Here is a 21,446-nt window from a genome sequence, read left to right on the forward strand (position 1 = left end):
TCGGTTGAGATTAAGACCCAGGTTAACCATCTCAGGGCAGAAATTAAACGGGCTAATGATAATGACAACGCTAAGATTGAGGCCATGAGGAAACGGTTTGTAGAACTGGAGACTGCATTCAACCGACCAGTCTGATAGGATCACCACCTTGGAGCAAGAGTTGGCTGAGGGTCTGAAAGAACTAGCTACCCAGAAAGCCCAAAATTAGGATTTGGAGGCTCGGTCCCATTGTTTTAATCTGCGTATAACTGGGATAAAAAAAGGAAGAGAGGACGGGAAGCGACCGACAGACGTTGTCTCTAGGTGCCTGAAAGATGCACTTGGCCTCTCCGAATTACCCACTTTCGATTTTGCCCGTCGTACTTTACGCACAAGGTCGAGGTAAGAAGACAGCGGCCCACTGAGGACCTTCATTGTCAGATTACTTCCAAGAGAGAGGGGAGATTCTAAGGAGAGCCAGACAAGGGGAACGAGGGACCACCGGAGATGGCGACTATATCCGCGCACACCAAGATTTTACGAAAGCCGTGGCCCAATTTAAAGGCCAACTTGCAGGTTGTATTTTTGTTCAATAAACAATGTGGACTAGGCCAATGGTGACTTTCATGAAGAAGGAAAAAAAATATTGAAATTTACTCAGTTTTAGCATTTTTATCAAACATTTTGTCTGCCCAACACAATCACCACGCACGTGGATATTTTAATCAATGGTTCATAACGTGCATGTGTAATCGAAATGATGTCGTCACGGCAGGTGCAGGGCACCTGAGAGTCACACACACAGAGAGTCTGAGAGTCACACACAGCTAGTGGCAGGCAGAGAGCCTTGCTACTACTAGCCGAGGAGTAATGAATGAAAATGTATCTGTTTCACCTAACAACACTATTGCTCCGTGATCATAGCCATCCAACTCTAAAGCTAACCACTATTTGTAAAAGCCACAACCACGTTACCATATTTGTAATAATGAAAATCATTGTGTCGTTGTACATATTGTGTATACACCGTTAGAAGCTAGCTAAGTTAGCTAACGTAGCTTAGCTTAGCTTGGTAGCCAGAGTTCTCGAAACTCATAACAATGCCCGATTTAAAATGATTCTCTCCTCTTTGTATACCTTTGTCATCACAAGTATTCTGCCAAGGAACTTATGGACACGACAATAGTAGTAGTTATAAGGTGTTTGAGCTTGTAGCGTTAGTTAGCTCATAGCTATTGTCACTGATGCACCGAGTGGGGCTAAAGGGGCTACTATCGTATCAACATGCCGGGGCGCATAGCTTGCTAGCCGGCAGGATGTGTGTGCAGCAGTGCTTTGCCCCACAGGTCTGAGAAGAGGACCTACACATTTTACTCGTTCCCAAAACTCTTTTACATGCACGACAGTAGACATAATGCTAACGTTAGCGGGGTAACGTTAGCCAGAGCGATAGCCCGCTTGGTACTATGACCCAGGGATAAGGCGACAGCCCACAGACCAGTAGCGCTGCTGTACTGAACAACAGGCTGCCTAGTGGTAAATGTAGTTCTTTTTTTACGACATTAAAAACATTATAACTACCTTGTTTCAACCAGTTGTAGCTGGTCCATCAAAGTCTCTGACGATTAAACCCATTTGCGTCTTGTAAGGCGTCCATTTGGATCAAGGAAATAGCTTTCTGCACTCGTCAAAACTCCTGTATCAGAAGTAGGGGAAAGTTGCCTCGAGTGACGTCATGGCCCTGATAGCTCTGATAAGCTTTTTTGATTCGCGGGTGCATGTTATTCGTGCGTGGACCTTTTAACCCTTTCTGAGTGGCATTTCTGGCGTCAAATGGAAAAAAATAAATAATGAAATTAGATACCAATGATGTAAACTACCCATAATTGAAGAGTAGGGTTTAACCTGCAAGTTGGGCTTTAACGAAGCACGGGGCTTGCTCAGGTCCCGTTAGGGGGTCCGCTTTGGCTTGTGGTACACTGCAGAGTTGAAGATAACAACATATGATGGCAAATGCACAAGTTTCAAGGACCCAGCAAAGGATTTCATTCACATGAATTAGCATCCCAAGTAGCGACAGCGAGGCGAGGGACAACAAGGGACCTGTTGCGTTGATTTAGCGTTTCTTTCCCACAAGGTGCATAACGGACTACAAGCTCAGTGAACAATACAGAAAGATTTAAGTTTCGTGGACACTTTCTCGTTTCCCGACAACTAAAGGTGTGTATCTGTATGCTTGTTTACTTAAATCAAATCAAATGTATTTCTAAGGCCCGACAACACACGTTAATGTGACCATGGGCCGGACACGTCTTCTTTAAACAAGTCAAGAAGAAACATCACAATAAATCAAGAGCAAAACAAAAACACCATGAAATCCAAAATAAAATGTAAAATGAATAAATTAATGAATGCAACACTCCCAGACATACCCCACGCGAAGGTAAGGAAAAACTCACTAAAAACCTAGCAATAGGAAAAAAGCACCACAGGCAATGTGGAGGGGAGAAACCTTAGAAGGGCCGTTCAAGGGGGGGGATCTCCCTTAGATGTTGGTGATAGTAGTGTTGCTATAAAACAGGTGAAACAGTTGGTAAGCATGTACATATACGTGTAATGAAACACAAATAAGTAAGTCAAGTCAAGTCAAGTCAAGAGTTTTAATTGTCACGGCATACAAGTATACAATGAAATGCGGGTGGTCTTGCCCGCGACGATGTGCAATACAGTGGTACAACATATAATAGAATCCAATAAAAAAACAACATTGTGCAATAAACAGGTAACAGGTAACATGGTGTGACATCTCGGTATCTGTACATAGTATTTACAGAGCATATAGGACATGCTAGGTAGCTTTAGTAGTGCAATACACTGTTCCTGTTGTTATACTAATTTAAAGTGGCCTTTCCTCTTGGCCATAAGTGTGCGTGTGTGCGGCGTGAGTGTGTGCCCGCTCGTGTTAAAGTGGCTGCTAGTGTGTGAGCGTGTGTGCTTGTGTGTGGATAGTTCAGTGTTCTGTGGCACTCAATGTTCATTATTCAAGGCTCTGATGGCCTGGGGGAAGAAGCTGAGCCTAAGCCTCTCCGTCCTAGTAGCTGGGGTTCGCAGGCGTCTGCCTGACCTCAGCAGCTGGAACAGGCTGTTATTGGGGTGGTGTGGGTCTTTCATTATTCTGCAGGCTCTGGATTTGCACCTCTTGTTGTATAGAACCTGCAGGGGAGGTAGCGCAATACCCGTGGTACGCTCGGCTGAGTACATGCAATAGCAACTGGGGTACATAAGAACATTTTGAAAGATTGAAGATAGAGCTGATGACGGATCAATTTGAGGTGTGGGGGCAGCGTATAGAGCAGGGGTCAGCAACCTGTTTGACATGGAGTGCCTGTTTGAAATATAGTTGTAACTAGTGTGCCTCAACAATATTCCATGCATCGTAATTTTTTTTCTCATAATCAGGTCTTTTTTATGATCATTTTTACATTATCACATCATTATTGTTATTATTAACAATATTATTATGATGGTTGTATCAACCCTAAATCTGAGTTGGGGGGGGGGGGTGCAATGCAGACAAACAGCTGCATACAGTGCGACCATTTCACTCACATTTGCCCATACATTTTTGGACACATCACACACCATCGGTGTGTGTACTGTACGTGTGCTGTCATAGCTCTACCTACAGGCCTAATGGAGAACACCAGGAGAGCACCAGGATGTGAATGGAGGGTGAATGTGAGGTATATCGTGTAAATAAGTTTTGATTGATCGCAAGACTACACTGTAAAAAAAAAATTATAATAAGTTACCAGAACTTAAAAATTTTGAGTTCAGTTACTGTGCATTATGGTTTTTTTTTGCAATCCATAATAAGTTAACAGAAAAATAAGTACACAACCACATTATTTCAACCTAATAAAACTATGTTTATTGTCATTGTTTTAAGAACACAAGTTGACTTGGTAATACTCACATTTTGAGTAAAAAAAATGGCTTTTAACATGTACAATGTTCAATGAAATAGAAAAATAAATAATAAAATTTGTTGATTAATCCCACTGGTCACAATGGTGACTGTAATAATATTTTTGTTATAAGGCTCTGCAAATGTTACTGAATGATGTAGCAATGTATTTCCAGCTAAATTGAAATAATAAACAAATAAAGGGTCTCAATTAAATATGTGGTAGTAAAAAGAACCTGTGGGAGGATTTCAACAAGATAAATGCGACAACAGTGCAAAATATTTCACTATAATATTTCAAAGCAAAAGAAAAAAGAAAAAAAAAATTATAATATATTTTAATTTTTAATTCTTTTTTACTGCTGCCCCATGTGCCTATGCAAATGCCCCTGCGTGCCTATGCAGGCACGCGTGCCTAGGGTTGCCTACCCCTGGTATAGAGGATCACATCTTCTTGGCCATCATCACGGGACGTCCACCACTCCGGTCATCACCACGAGACATCCACTCACATGGAGACAGGGACAGGCGGGGACAGGCGTTAAACGGTTTCCGTGTTTGTGATGGGCGGACATAGCAATAGATACATGTAGTAAGCATATTATGTGAATATAATAGATACATGTAGTAAGCATATATGTGAATAGAATAGAAGTACTTAACCCATCAATGAACTAGAACAGGCATAGTTTAGATGTTGTAGGTCGGACAGAAGACGGTATGAAGCTGATCCATGACCTCAATACTAGTATTTTCTTTTTCGGATTGAACACCAGCAAAAGGCATTTAGGTGCGCACCTGTTTTACTTTTATATCTGCTCTTTGGGCTCAGTTAGAAGCTGACAAGGTTTTCGTTAACACTACGGACACCGTGCTTTATATCTATTTTGGTTTATTGTTTTGTCTTATGGGCTAGGTTAATAATACTATCTGTAGATTCCACAGGAATTATGCAGTGACCAATATCATTGTTATTTTGAAGGATGTTCCCTATTCCATTCACTTCCGGGATCAAACCAAAGAGGCTCTTTACAAGAGGGCATTTCAGAGACTCTTCCAATGTATTGGAGTGCCCTTTGATGGGCTATCCATTCATTCTATTTTGACCATTATTTTCTGCAATAATATGCATGTCATGCTGCTGTAAATCCAGTGTTTTAATTTTAAGAAGAGTGTTTAAAATATTTTTTTTTTATTTACTATAGAAGGTAAAGACTGATTGTGGTTGGACTTCCGGTATGCCAGCAAAGGGCACGGACGCATAAGAAACTGAGCTCTCGGGCAAAGTGAATTTCAAACACTTAATAATTCAAAGAAAACATTCAACCAAGACAGAAAGGTAGATGAATCAAAAGGAAGGACCTAAGAGAAAGGAAAAAAACATTCAATAATTCGGATAACGAGCAGACAAAAGGACCCGACACAGAAGCTAAAGCTCCCGCTAGCTTAAACAACCACCAGCAGGCCGCCAGCGTGCAGTCAGGACACGAGCCGAGCATGGAACAGGTGGACGAGGTTGAAGTGATAAAAGAACTGAAAGCCGACTTGAAGGAAGAGCTCAGGAGAGTTAGCAAAGACATAAAGGATAAGCTCAATACTATCGCATCTGAGATACAGAGCCTAAATCAACGAGTGGATGAGGTAGAGAGCCGAGTGGACAAGATGGAGGAATGGACAGCGGAGGTGTCGGACGCACTCAGAGCGAGTCTAGATGAACACGGAGTCGCACAATACAGGTTAGTTGACCTGGAATCCAGGGCGAGGAAGAACAACATGGAAGAGCTTATAATAGCCAGATAATAGCTTTTAATGCCGGTCTGAATAAGAGACGCTCAACACGCCTCTATGAACTGACTTCCATATTAAAGTATATTGACCATAAACACCATTAACAATCAATTTGCAGGTATTGCTACGGGCTGCCTAACACATATATTATCACTTTATGCGGACGACCTAATCCTCTACCTGTCCGATCCCCATGTGTATGTCCTTTGAACAGGTGGTATGACATTCCTTGCTCAAATTATTTCAGGTATTTACAGATGAAGGGTTTTGTTAAGAAATATTTTGCTTATTTTCCTGTACTTCAACCGGATAGGTGGCTTGATGAGTGGCTGGAGGGAGACTCAAAACAGAAGGGGGTAGTGAGCTCACTGTACAGCGATATCCAAGAGATGGCATCCCCATCACTGGACCGTATTAGGGACTTGAAATCCCTGACAATTCTTGGCAATTGGGAATTAAAAGAATACACTCATCATTGGTCTGCATTAGACATGGACTACTCCAGTTCAAAGTATTTCATAGACTACACCTAGGTAGGTAGGTAGGTATTTATTTAGACAACAAAACATATACAGATCATTACATCACATATTTGCTTTTGTCAAGGAGAGGAACGAAAAAGCCAATGACTTATTTACATCGTTGTCCCTGGAAGTCAAGGATCATTCACAATTATTACATTTGAATAGCAATAATGGCACAATCCTTAATTAATACAAACATGTGCATTTGTTGAGACATGTTAAACTAGCCGTGAGTCTGTGTGTCTCAGAGCACCCCGAGGGAGACTTGCCGAGATCTACCCGGATGTTGATCCGACCTGCTCCAGGTGCCATCAGGCTCCAGCCACTCTCTACCATGTGTTCTGGTCAAGCCAGTGGAGGTTTCTCTATGACAACACGTGAAACACAAATTCACTCATAATTCATAATTATTATTAATTTACATATACCTATATATATATATAAAAAAAAAAAAAAACTATATATATATATATTTTTTAAATTATTATTATTATTTTTTTGTATTATAAATGTTTTCCTCTGTAAAAAAAATGCCAGTGAATTTTTTTTTCTTCAAAAATGGCCAAAATTGACAGCTCTGAGCAGGCCTGCACTGCAGTATTGCCTGCAGTAATTATTCGTGAAGAAAACTTCACAGGTGTGACCCATTGTTAAATAAATAATAAATAACAGCGAATCAAAATAGGCTATTAACTTCATCTAAGAACGGTCTGTGCAGTTAAACTCTTTGCCATTGAATGGAGGATTGATTGATTGACAGCCCTTGACATCCAATACACGGAGGTTGAATATGATTGGCAGCCTTGCAAATCCAATCAGAGATTTCTGCATTGCAAAGTCAAAATGGGTCCAGCTGCATGTGAGGAGGATAGGTTTAGCTCGGGCCAATCTCAAGTTTCTCAAGTTTCTTTATTAGTTGTCATACAGAAGTACAGAATACTTTTATACAAAATGTAACATAAAGAAGCATTTTGTATAAAAGTATTCTGTACTTCTGTATGACAACTAATAAAGAAACTTGAGAAACTTGAGATTGGCCCGAGCTAAACCTATCCTCCTCACATGCAGCTGGACCCATTTTGACTATGTGAAAGTTGAGACTATGAGAAAGTTGTTGTTTAGTAGTTAGTAAGCTGTACAGCTATAACAAGTCAGGCTAAATTAAACTTTGCGCCAACATTAGGACCAAAGTATAAACCAGCAACTGAGCAACATGAAGAAGTGGATTTATGCATCTGGATCAGAAAAAACGTTGTGGATGAAAAAGTAAGTATAGGCTACAGTGCTTGTATGCTAACAGTAGCTAGGCAGCTTAGCCTACATCACAATGATAATCACCAAGCTAACTTACTGTACACACTGTAGGGCTGGGCAATTAATTGAAACAGAATCGCGATATCGATTCATAGACCTATGCAATCTAATTTCTAAGTTATGACTATTTTCTTTTATTAAAAAAAAACGTTTTTTTTTTTTTTTTTTAATTTATTATTATTTTATCTGGGTTGAACATGATTTGTGGAACTCCCTCTGGTGTTGTGGTCGTGGTATTCACTGACCTTTGGGAAGTATTTCGACATGCACATGGGTATCTTAGTGGTGTAGTGTATCTTGTAGACCAGGGCCATTGCAAGTTGCTGTACTCTGTCGTCTACTCTAAGCCATCCTAGGTTGTCAAAGTGGACAGGGGTGAGGTGGGTTTTAGGAGTAAGGTCAAGCAGTAGTCTGACCAGTTTGTTTTGTGATGTTTGTAATCTTGTTTTTAGTGCCTTTGAGGTGCTTTGGTACCATGAGGTGCAAGCATAGTCGTAGTACCCTTGAATGAGTGCTCCTGTTAGAGTCTTCACGGTATTCTTGTTTACCAGAGAGGAGATCCGGTACAGGAATCTAGTTCGTTGGTTGACTTAGTTTTATTACATTGGATCCCATTTTGTCACAGGAAAGATTTGCCTCTATAGGATGGAACCCAGGTAGGTAATTTCATCTTTCCTTTTAAGATAAGATAAGATATTCCTTTATTGATCCCCTTGGGGAAATTCAGGCATCATAGCAGCATGGGGGAAGGGGGGGGGGGTACAGGTAGTGAAAACAACACAAGCAGTGTAAACAAATAGGTCAATATAATTTACTATCTAACTAACTGAAATATACATTATTCATTATTCACAGTATCACAGTATCCACATAAGGTGCAGTATGCATAAGGTAGTGTTATTGTCCTACTTGGGTTCCTATTAGTTCTAGGTCGATGTCTGGCAGCAGTCGCTGCCCACTGTTGTGGAGCCTGATGGCCACTGGTATGAAGGACTGTCCGAGGCGGTTAGTTGAGTGTCGGGGGGGTATGAGTCTGTGGCTTCCTTGTCACCTTCACCTAATATGTTTTGATCTGGTCAGGTGCGCTGTCACCTAAAATGTTTTGATCTGATCAGGTGCGCTGTCACCTAATATGATTTCATCTGGTCAGGTGCGCTGTCACCTAATATGTTTTCATCTGGTCAGGTCCGCTGTCACCTAATGTTAATATGTTTTCATCTGTGTCCACTGACCACTGACACACAGTGGGGGATGTTTTAAAAATATTATTTAATATATAATATAATATAATAATTTGTGCTTCACCTAAAAATTTGGTCAGCAGCCTCCACTGGGTCAAGCCCATCACTATCGAGATTTTGGCCTTCTGTTTTCGAGACCTTTTCCTTCATCTGTGACAAGGAGATCAGCCCTAACCCCTTGGTTGTCTTTGGAGTGCTCCCTGACTCAATTAGGGTAGCTCTCGCTCAATTAGATGCTGTGGCCTTCTCCTCTTTGTTGGCTATTTGCCTTATTTTGCTTAACTGGAAGTCAGCCATTCCTCCATTACATCGACTCTGGGTTGAAGATGTGGTGGCACACCTAAAACTTAAGAGACTTAAATATTCCACCAGGGGCTCTACCCAGAAATGTTTCAAGGTTTGGCAATAAAAACTATTTAAATAATAATACTACATACACTAAAGACTGTAGCACTCAAGTTCAACACTGTTTGATGAACAATGTTACTTAGCTGCCAGAGTTGTACCCTTCCTGCTGATATGTTGTAAAGAACTTTGGATCAAAGCATCAGCTAAATTACTAAAAGTAAATGTGTTTTGCAGCCAGAGCGGTGAAATTAGAGATAGTGGAACGCAGACCAGGGGGTGAAGAGACAGCGAGCCTTCTGTCCACCAAGGGAGGCCACAAAAGTAATCACACATACAATGTGTCTCTTAAGGCCTTAATGATTATAAGTCATTTATCAAATCATTTTGACACAAATCATTCACAAGTCATTTTGACACAAATCCGTTTGTATACAGTGAACAGGTCTATATGTCCTACCCCAGCTGGCTCCGATTAGTGTTCCTGTTGTCGAGATCACGTGTTGTTGAAAGATGTTCAGAATGACTCCCAGTGCTGAATGAACAGCTGTACCGCTCTTGCTCTATCTCGCTCTCTCTCTTTCTCGCTCTATCTCTCTCTCTATCTCTGTATCTCTATCTCTATCTCTCGCTCTCTCGCTCTCGCTCTCCCTATATCTCTCTGTCTCTATCCCCCCTATATCTCTCTCTATCTCTCTCTATATATCTCTCTATCCCTATCTCTATACTACCTTATAAGGCTGAGCCCGAACCCTGTTTTTAGGGTTCGAACGTTCGCCAGGGTTTATCGAACGAACGTTCGAACGTTCGTTTTTAAAAAAAATTTAATAAAGATTTTTTTTAATAATTTTTTTTTCTTCATTTTTTTAATAAAATTTTTTTTTGTATTGTATTATTATAGATCCTACGGAGGGCGGCATTGCATAGTCTATTGGTGAAAAACATGTTGTTTACAGTGGTGGCTGTTCATGTAAACATGTAATTAAACAAAGCACTCAGAAGAAAATAAACAAGCTACTGAATCAAAGTATGATAAACAATAGCCCTTGCAGTCACGTAAGGGGCTAGATAAACAAATGCATTCGTTTTGTGGCATTAACCGAACGTTATATAGTTAGTGTTACACGTTCAATAACAGGTATTCACTCTTGGTCGACGGGGAGGGGAGCCGGGAGGAGAGGCGCACGCCTCGGCTCAACAGACCCGTCCACCGTCTACCTTGGAACGGCCGGGCTCCCAACACGCCTGCCGCCCGTCCGCCCTACCACCGTTCCGAGGTAGACGGTGGACGGGTCTGTCCACCGTGCGCCTGCTGTTGTTTCCAACGCAACCACCTCCCGCCATGAAGCTCGCGCTCCGTGGCCGAAAAAGGATGGTATTCATTAATGATCCTTCTGCAGGTTCACCTACGGAAACCTTGTTACCGATTACTTCCTCGGCGGGGAGCTAACTACGGCTCCCCGGTAGCTACGGTAAGTCTGTTGAGGCTTGCCGATTGGTGGTAACAGCAGAGGCGGGTGCAAGCGGTGTGACGTAATTGGCAGAATCGCCTGTCAATCAAAATAGAGCTCTGGTTGAGAAATAGTATCCCGCTGCAGCCCGGCAGACCATACTGGTTGAGCCGAGCGCCTCGCATTCACATCACCTCAACCCCGTGCGCATCCTTTATTTTTTTTTCACCGAACGTTCGAACCTATTAATTAAAGTCCGAATGTCAGCGTAACGAACGAACGTTCGAACGTTCGGGCTCAGCCTTACTACCTTACTCTCTCTGACTGTCTCTTTTTCCCCTGTCTCATTATCTGTCACCACAGATGGGAGGATAGAGGTCTGTCAAACCATCAGTGCTATCTAGAGAGAGGCATGATTGCCATTTATGAATAATTCCTGAAGTACACATTTTGAAATTCTCTCATCTCATGGGTGCTGTGTTCTTTCAATCAACAGTAATTTACTCCAGAGTGACGACTACGGTGTCTCTTAAACTCCAACTAAAAAACTTGTGTGTCAGATTATGTGTTATTGAAGCCTGAAGTACACTGTACTGAGGTATTCTGTCAAGCTCTAATGCTGAAGTACGCTGAACTGAGGTATTCTGTCAAGCTCTAATGCTGAAGTACGCTGAACTGAGGTATTCTGTCAAGCTCTAATGCTTAAGTACACTGAACTGAGGTATTCTGTCAAGTTCTAATGCTGAAGTACGCTGAACTGAGGTATTAATTCTGTCAAGCTCTAATGCTGAAGTATGCTGTACTGAGGTCTTCTGTCAAGCTCTAGAGTTGTGTTCATTCATAGTTAAAGACAGTAGTTGTTGAGTACTGTATTATCTAAAGATGGTAACTTAGAGTGTTGTGTTCATTCATAGTTCAATTCAGTAGAGGCTGAGTACTTTATTATCTAAAGTTGGGGAGTTAGAGTGTTGTGTTCATCTATAGTTAAATTCAGTAGAGGCTGAGTACTTTATTATCTAAGGTTGGGGAGTTAAGAGTGTTGTGTTAATTTATAGTTAAATACAGTAGCAACTGCAAATAAAAGAGTTATGGTTCTTCAGTGCAAGGGTTCAGTTATTCAGTCACTTTTATTTTCACAGCAAATACAAAAAAAAAATTCTATCATATTCTGGTAGCACATCATTTCTTCTGCTCACAGCTAGCTAAGACAAGAGTGAGAAGATAGCAGAGTATGATTCTAAATAACGTATGTTGCCATAACAACCAGAACTCCACAATGGGACTTTGGAGCTATGTTGCCATTTCTATTAGCACCAGGGTCCCCCATCAGCCAAGTGGGTCAGATATCTACCCGGGCCCCCAAAGCAAGTGATGCTATAATTTGATTCATTACTTTAATCTTCCCCTGTACTCAATACGAGTTGCATTATCAGCATCGCCATTCCTGTGATATATTGTACAAGACTTAGTCTGCTATCCAGGCCCCTGTGGGTCGGTGCAGTGAATCGATCATCTTCTGAGTATAGCATCCAGAGGACCGGGAATATGAGCCAAAATCCCGGACGGTCGTGTTAAATCGATGACAAGACATGGAATTAAATGTCCTTTTTCATACACTAACAATTATGGGGGGCAAATGTGAGCAAGATGCTTGTACCTCTGAGCCCTGCCAAGCCCTGGATTGATTGGGCTGGTGACTGTCCGACTGTCTGCTGTCCTCAAATGACTCTCTCAACAGGCCCCAGGCCAGCAGACCATTCTTATTGTTGGACCCTGTCTGTACGTGAACTGTTTATAGACCACAGAAGGGATGTAAACACTTGGGTTTGCCTCCTGGTTTAAAAACCCTCCACTTTATCATATTTTGCAAAAAGAAATATATCAATACAAAGTTAAATGTGATCAGCTTGAAACATCCTCAACGTTTATCACAAACTGTAACCGTGTGTGTATTTGCCAGAGGTTTTTCTCAGCTACAGTATCCGTGTCATTGAGTTTATTGTGCTGTTGCTTGATAACACTCGTAACACACACAACTACACACTCATAACACACAACGTTCACTCATGAGTCATGACACACACAACTACACACTCTCGACTACACCCTCACAACTATACACTCATAACACACACAACTACACACTCATGATCACACATCCATAACACACACAACCACACACTCACAACTACACACTCATAATACACACAACTGCACATACAACTACACACTCACAACTACAGGCTCATAACACACACAACTACAGACTCACAACTACACACTAACTTCACTTCAATCCACTGCTGAAACCACTACTGTAATCCCTGCTACACTGATGGGCACAGAACTGAATATAGAAACAGTAATACGTATAGTCTGTTGTTTGATGTATATAGTAGTACTAAATGTATTATAAGGGCCAACTTGACTTAACAAAACAATAAATCTATAAAGCCCTTGAGGAGGCTGATACCGGCTAAAACATATAGTTGACGTGTCTGTTGCTCATGCTGGGTACTCGTCTGGTGAAAGAATGAATGTCCACAAGGTCCGTTCCAATAATACCCCAAATGGGTTTATTTACCTCATAAATACCGAAAGCACAATTTGCCTGTGATATGAGTAAACGGCAACGCTAATATGAACAAACAAACACTATACACTACAAACAAAACAATAACCAAACAACGTGTCGAAGTGACGTGACGTGACTGTCAAAAACTGTTAGGCTCTGCCGGTAACCAAACACACCTGCCTGTCATCAGTCTCGTTACCCATTAAGTAGCTACATATGTCACCTACTGGTGAGCAACGGGAACTGATGCCACAAACCCAACTTGGCAGGCTGGCAGCCACAATGTATACAGGCAGAACAACATAAATACATAAAACAAAACAAATGCATAAAATATAACACATGGCACTACAACCATGTAAATTGGCTCTTACATGTATGGAGAGTCATATAGTCTGATGTCTATTGTTTGATGTTCTCTCTTCATCTATTCTAGTCTTCGGCACCTTTTCCTCATCTCAAACGTTCTCTCTCTTCATCTATTCTAGTCTTCAGCACCTTTTCCTCATCTCAAACGTTCTCTCTCTTCATCTATTCTATTCAGCACCTTTTCCTCATCTCAAACATTCTCTCTTCTAGTCTTCAGCACCCTTTCCTTGTCCTACTTTTCTCACACTTTCCTTCCATCTCTTTCCCTACCTAACTTTTATAACTCTCATAATACCCATCAAAATGCGTTTAAAACAGATTTATCTGCCTCCAATCCAATCCAACTTTATTTATAGCACGTTTAAAAATAACAAGGTTGACTAAAGTGCTTCACAATCAATCAATAATATACAAAAAAAATACATGTAGACTAAACACAATACAATGCACACAGAACTACAAACAAATTACGGCAGCAGACTGTAATTAACAGTTTGAGTGCCAGCCATTAACATGGGAAACATGGTTAAATGCCAGGACCCACTTCAATGATAGCATTGTAGAATGCATAATCTCTATCTTACATTATGGCTATGTGTCTAATCTGCCTGTCGCTTATCAATGACTTGTTTGCAGTCAACATTGTCGAAACGGATTGTTTTTTAATCGGTTCATTTTCGTTTTATAGCATTTTGAAAAGCCCTCGTTTTTCAGGAAAATATATAGATTCCGCATTTACTGGAATATTCTAGCATACACAAAAACGTTGTAATTTTTCGGCCTATTTATGAATCGTTTTCAAATAAACGCTAGATTATCGATAGTATATGTGTACTTATGCACGCTATAGAAGCGGCTGAAAAATCGATTCTCTCATTTCCTCATCAGCGATCACCGCGCACACACACACGCACAGGGAAAACGCTTATATCGCTGTGAAAACAGCTCTGATTATCCTAAGACTGGTAAAATAAATTCCTTGCCTGAGATCAGATGTTATCCAAAAAGATTATTCCAATTCCTGATCGCCATTCCAAATATCGATCACGCTTATTGATTACAGTGTTGAGTACTGTAAATACATAATCCACGCGTTTTCCGGGCCGGTGAGCACAATCGATCCTTCAGTTGGCCTTGACGGAAAAGTAAAATGAGGAAACTGGCCACCCCCCCTGCATCAGTGTAAAGTAATGGGGTGCAGTACCACAGGGAGAGACGATAGGGGGCGGTATCTTCCCAATTGAGCTCAGAGAGACTCTGCAGCACTAACCCGAGGCTCGATTGATGAAATATGAATTCAAATCGCCAATAAAAAAAAATACGACAAACAAACGCTATATAGCGTCAGGGGCACTCAAAGGTCGGCATGAACTAACGACAAAAAGCGTCCGTGGCACTCAATGTGTTAAGCATTACATCACGTGCTGGAGTGTGTTATAAGAATTAGATCATGCCTAGGGGTGGTTGTTAGGCCCGAGGTGCAGCCGAGGGTCGTTAGACCCCCTAGACATGATCTAATTCTTATAACACACGACTACAAGTGGTGTAATTGCAGAATGGGTACAATACAGTACCGCTCAATACACACAATTGTTAACACATTCCCCGCCAATCCCGTTGTACGGCCATGCGAATTCTGCCAGACCACGCTGTACAGCGTTATTGAGATCATATTTCATTTTTTCGCCATGGCATTCATAATTCTGCCACCCAGCCTCTGGTGATACAGTGGGACCCTGCACAATAGTGCAACGCCTCAATACCGCCGCCTGGTGGATGATCGGGCGAGTTACAACCGGAAGTGGCCATCGGTGCATCTGGGAAATCCGTCCGGCAGTCACATATCATTGCGGGACTACAGACAAACACTGGCGTGCATATGGATCGCTGCCATAACTCTATAATCGATATGATTTGGGCGTTTATTGCACCATACAAACCGGAAATGGATCTAGTAGATCGACGTCAAATAAGTGGGATCTTTTTCCTCCAGTCTCATCGGCGAACGGTAAGAGGACAGTAACGTTACTTTCAGCTTGATTGTTTATTCTTTTCACTGCAAACCGATCTGATCAATATATCACCCATACTACATAAAGCATTTACTGACGATCACGGAATTATAAACGACCCCCCCCCCATTTCATCAGCGCATGATGAATCATAACGTATAGGATCATATACAGTTGAATTTTTTAATATAGCCTGTATCGGGAATAAACGGCAGTTGATAATCTATATATGCGTTTATGCCTATAACTCACATTCTATGAATTACTGCAGAAAACGATAAAAACATACTTATATTAGAAGGTATTTTTGGAAGAATTTATTAATGAAAAAGTATAACGTTCCTACATCCTGAACGATAGATAATCGATGTTGAATGGGCCATAGTAATGTCAATTTAGCAATACAATTTAAAAAGTTATAGCCCTGCAAAGAAGGTGAACATCTCCATAGGCTTAGAGTGGTGGCAGTGAGCCTACATTGATGGATATAACCGTGGCAGGGAATGTGTTAAGGGGATGCAGACCAGAGAAATACTTTCGTCTTGTTTACATCAGGGTCCCCCATTTTCAATGCATCATAACATATATGACATACAGATAGACAGTGCTACATCTATACATAGGTTGCTTCAAAGCATGCCATCTAACAGTGAAGTTAGCAGTTGTTATTTGATTGATTGATTGATTGACTATACTCAAAACGGTATAAAACAGAAATGTACCAATGAAAAAACAATCTGTTTCGTACATGTTGACTGCAAGCAAGTCATTGATAAGTGAGGGGTCTTTTAGACCCATAGCCATAATTTAAAGGGGACCTGCATTGCTATTCCTATCACTATTTGGGCAACTTTACACAATTCCTGTGAGTCTATGGAAAACATGTGTAAGGTGTATTAAAAAAAAAATCATTGTTTTATATTTCTAATGGAGTACTCAAAAGCATAATTTTCCAGCCTCAAGATGTCAGCCTGTTATTGGCCTGGCTCCGCCCATAAGCACTTTCAGTGGCAGTCATCCACACAGGCTGCGAGTGGCAGAGAGAGAGAGAGAGAGAGAGAGAGAGAGAGAGAGAGAGAGAGAGAGAGAGAGAGAGAGAGAGAGAGAGAGAGAGAGAGAGAGAGAGAGAGAGATGGGGGGTGGGAGAAAAGGAGAGACATAGAAAGTAGGAGAGGCGGTAGTGAGAAAGAATAGGCAGAGGTAGAGAGAGCATGACAGAAATAGATAAATAAAGTGAGAGACAGAGGGAGAGAGAGAGAAACACAGTGGAGGAAGAGAAACAAAAGGTGGAGGAGAGAGGCAGAGTGAGAGAGAGAGAGAGAGAGAGCGAGAGACATGTGGAGGAAGAGAAACAAAAGGTGGAGGAGAGACAGAGGTGGAGAGGGAGAGAGAGAGGGAGGGAGAGAGGGAGAGAGAGAGAGAGAGGGGGAGAGAGAGAACTGTGTGGACGCTCTGCGTGCGGGTCCCCTTCTCTGTCTCTCTCTCTCGATTCGGGAGCATGGGCTGTGGCGCGGCGGTGGACTTCCTCGAGCGGGAGAGAGAGAGAGGGGGAGAGAGAACTGTGTGGGCGCTCTGCGTGCGGGTCCCCTTCTCTCTCTCTCTCCCTCTCCTGTTCGGGGTTGTCTGCCGCTGTGCCGCGCTGCAGCTTGTGCTCCCGAATCGGGGGGGGGGGGGGGGGGACCTGCGCGCGGAGTGTTTGCACGGTGGTCTCTCTCTCTCTCTCTCTCGATTCGGGAGAAGCAGTCTGTATGTGTGCTCTGTCGCGAGGGTATATCTGATTCTCTCTCTCTCTCTCGCTCGCTCTGTCAAACCCCGTTTGGTGCGCTACAACCACAGAGCCAATCTGATCACTGTCCGCTTACCCAGCGCCAACTGACGTGAGCATGCGCCTCAAATCAGAATGACCTAATTAATATATATGGCGTGAAACACAAAAAAAATATCCTAACTCACAAAAATGGCACAATCACACTCCCTTATTCAATAACAATGCACTCTTAATTTAAAAACGACCTATAAGATTCCCTATATGGGAAGAGCAAGGCATACACTCATTAGGGGATGTTTTTAACAACCAGGGTTTTTGTAGTTATGGAGAAATATGCACAATATTTAATCTCACCAAGTCCACATGGCTTTTTTACATACAGTTACGGCTATGTTTGAAGTCTCACAGTGTTCCATTAGACATACCAATTGAACACCACAGATACCACAAATTCTTCTATGAAAGAGAGACATCGAGAGGTTTTGTTTCAGGTTTTTATCATCAATTACTAACGTCCTCATATGAAACCCTCCAACTAGACTCTGTCTGGAGGAGGGATATACCAGACCTGGAAAGTGACTTTGATTGGCAAGGAGCATGGGCAAATGTCCGACTTACATCAAGGAACCCGGACCATCAACAAATCAATCTTAACTATATTCACAGGACATACTTGACTCCTATAAGACTGAACAGAATGGGTCTTAAACAAGACTCCAAATGCTCCCAATGTACAAATGGAGACGAAGGGACATTTATGCACATGTATTGGGACTGCCCACCAGTTAAGGCATTCTGGAAAGATGTGACCCAACAATTATCAAAACTCGTATCTTGGAATATACCTGTACACCCCTCTGTATTACTATTGAATGATGTTTTTGAGTTTGCAGTAAATCCACAGCTAAAGAGATTGGTTTTATCGGGTATCACAGTAGCTAAAAAACTTATCGCATCACGCTGGTTTCAACCGGAAAAAATGTGCCGGAAAGTTTGGTTTCTTACATATCTCGATGTGATTTATCAAGAAATATCTACAGCAAGAATTCTGGGTCTCAATGAATCCAAAATGTCAATGTGGTTAGAAGTGGTGGAGAGAATAAAAGCTAGCTTATAATGGTAGTGTCTGGTTAGGAGCGAGGGATAATGGAGGTACTATCCAAAGAGTGGTCCGGGAGGGGGGGGTTCGAGCTGGAGCATATGTGTGTAGGGTTTTAGATAACAGGTATTAGGGGTATATCCTGTATAAGACATTGGTATAATTGGTAATTTCGTTGGATATACACTGTATATTGTAAAGTATTATTATATACTTTTTTTGCTTTCTGTTTCTGTGCTTGCATGTCATTTTAGCCATCTTAATTGTTAGTTTCATTATGCATTGTGTGTTGAGTACTGACTTTTAATAATTTTGTTTTGCAATAAAAAGAAAAAATGACCTAATTAAATCGAGCAGGAAATGGTCTGAGTTGAATGAGAGCAATCCGCCAATATGGTATTTAGACACAAAAACACATTGATACTAACTCCTATTACTATAATACAATGCTAGAGACTGAAAAATGACATTTATAATGCATGTCACCTTTAAGATGGGACTTAAACATTGGGAGCGTTGGGGCCAGCCTAATGCTGGAGGGGGGGCAACTCGTTCCAGAGTTTGGAGGCTGCAAACGCACGGTCCCCCCTGTTCTTTAGCCTGGATTTGGGGACAACAAGGAGGGACTGGTCAGCAGACCTCAGAGACCGTAATGGGGTGTAGGGGTGCAGGATCTCGTGAGGTAGGGTGGGGCCAGACCATTTATTGCTTTATATGCAAACAACAGGATCTTAAAATGTATCCTAAACTGCACAGGCAGCCAATGAAGGGAGGTGGGGACAGGAGTGATGTGCTCCCGTTTGCGTGTCCCTGTCTACAGCTGAGCAGAAGTGTTTTGGAGGCTGCTGCCCATTGATAATATCCAGATATGATTGATCCATATTACATTTACATATATTTACACATGGCCACATCAATGCATCTCCGTTATCCGATTGCATCTTTCCTGCGGAAAAACCTTTTTTTGGCCCGGCTGATTGTAATGCTTGAATGTGGCATGAAGGAAGCTAGCCACACACTCATAGCATCGATGCAAGAATGACTTATAACATTAGCAACGTTTGGACATGACGGTCTTCTGCAGGGAAGCTTCCTTCACGGCACTGTGTCTTCATCATGGTCAACACCTCTCACACTGGTGTGTGCTCCTTCTCTCTCCTTTCCTAATGCTTGTGTATGTGACCCGTGTAGACGCATCCATTTACACAACGTGTGGCCCCAATGCGTGTCAGACCACCTCAGGAAGTGGTTTTTCATAAATCAGATCTGAATCCAGCCCCAATGCGTCTTTGACGCATTTACACATGGCCTTTTAGCTATCCAATTAGCTCAAGATGCATGACGTGTAAATGGAGTGATAATCCATAATTTTACCAAAAGCGTGTACTCAATAAATATCTCTAATTCCTCTCTCTCTCTGTACCCCCGACCCATCTCTCTCTCTCTCTCTCTCTCTCTCTCTCTCTCTCTCTCTCTCTCTCTCTCTCTCTCTCTCTCTCTCTCTCTCCCTCTCTCTCTCTCTCTCTCTCTCTCTCTCTCTCTCTCTCTCTCTCTCTCTCTCTCTCTCTCTCTCTCTCTCTCTCTCTCTCTCTCTCTCTCTCTCTCTGTCCGTCGGTGCAGAGACAGAGGACGGTGTACAGGCTAACGCTGGTGAAGTCATGGAACGTGGAAGAGCTGCAGGCCTATTCGGAGCTCATCGCCCTGGGGCAGCCTGACTTTATTGAAGTCAAGGTACAGTGGACCGTCGGCAACACTCACATCTCATCTCTCTCTCTGTGTGGTTTGATATGGGGGGGGGGTTAGATAGACTGACCCCGTAACCAGACGGCCACATGCGTTAATTCCCCAGCAACAGGACAGCCAATATGTTCATCTGACACTGAACCCATACCTGTTCCAGAGGTGTCTCATGTCTCTGACCCTGAGCTCTGACCCTGAGCTCTGACCCTGAGCTCTCTGACCCTGCTCTCTGACCCTGAGCTCTGACCCTGCTCTCTGACCCTGAGCTCTCTGACCCTGAGCTCTCTGACCCTGAGCTCAATGACCCTGAGCTCTGACCCTGCTCTCTGACCCTGAGCTCTCTGACCCTGCTCTCTGACCCTGCTCTCTGACCCTGAGCTCTCTGACCCTGCTCTCTGACCCTGAGCTCTGACCCTGCTCTCTGACCCTGAGCTCTCTGACCCTGAGCTCAATGACCCTGAGCTCTGACCCTGCTCTCTGACCCTGAGCTCTGACCCTGAGCTCTGACCCTGCATCTGACCCTGAGCTCTGACCCTGCATCTGACCCTGAGCTCTGACCCTGAGCTCTGACCCTGAGCTCTGACCCTGAGATCTGACCCTGCTCTCTGACCCTGAGCTCGCTGACCCTGAGCTCTGACTCTGCTCTCTGACCCTGAGCTATCTGAACCTGAGCTCTGACCCTGAGCTCTGAGAACCTCCTGTCTACACGTATGTACCTGTGTGTGTGTCCCGGACGCCTATTCTTTAATCCCAGCCGAAGAGTGCTGCAGAGTGCTTCCGCGTTTTCCCTGATTGGCCGCGACACGCCCCGCGGCAGAGCGGAGCAGCAGAGCTTGCGGCATTATGTAGCCGTAATCCCAGCTGTTTTTCCATCGACGCTTAGCTCAACTGGTACGCCGCTGTGCTGTGGAGCCTGCGCTGCGGTTGGTCACAAGTTCGAATCACTTCAATTTCTTTTTTCTTTTCTTTTTTACGTTTATCATCTCTCGCTATAAACGTGCATTCTTTCGCTGGTTAAGTTTAGGCATTATTTCGGAGTTGGTTAAGGTTAGGGTTAAGTTAAGGTTAGGGTTAAGGTTAGGCATTATTTCAGAGTTGGTTAAGATTAGGGTTAAGTTAAGGTTAGGGTTAAGGTTAGGCATTATTTCGGAGTTGGTTAAGGTTAGGGTTAAGTTAAGGTTAGAGTTAAGGTTAGGCATTATTTCGGAGTTGGTTAAGGTTAGGGTTTGTCGCAGAGAATGCCTGTCTGTCTTTCTTGACGTGGAGGATGCAGC

At 42.6% G+C, this 21,446-nt stretch overlaps 1 protein-coding gene across 2 annotated transcripts in view; it reads left to right on the forward strand.

The window, feature by feature from the left end:
• Positions 1-21,446, forward strand: part of tyw1 (tRNA-yW synthesizing protein 1 homolog) — a 444,264-nt gene that overhangs the window by 293,970 nt on the left and 128,848 nt on the right. For both annotated transcript variants that reach the window (XM_084324651.1, XM_084324652.1), the window contains one exon: positions 20,053-20,163. In XM_084324651.1, coding sequence (XP_084180777.1) covers positions 20,053-20,163 — 111 coding nt within the window. The remainder of the gene's footprint in view (positions 1-20,052; positions 20,164-21,446) is intronic.

This window comes from Notolepis coatsorum, assembly GCF_963971535.1.
Source record: "Notolepis coatsorum genome assembly, chromosome: 1".
Taxonomy (NCBI): Eukaryota; Metazoa; Chordata; class Actinopteri; order Aulopiformes; family Paralepididae; genus Notolepis; species Notolepis coatsorum.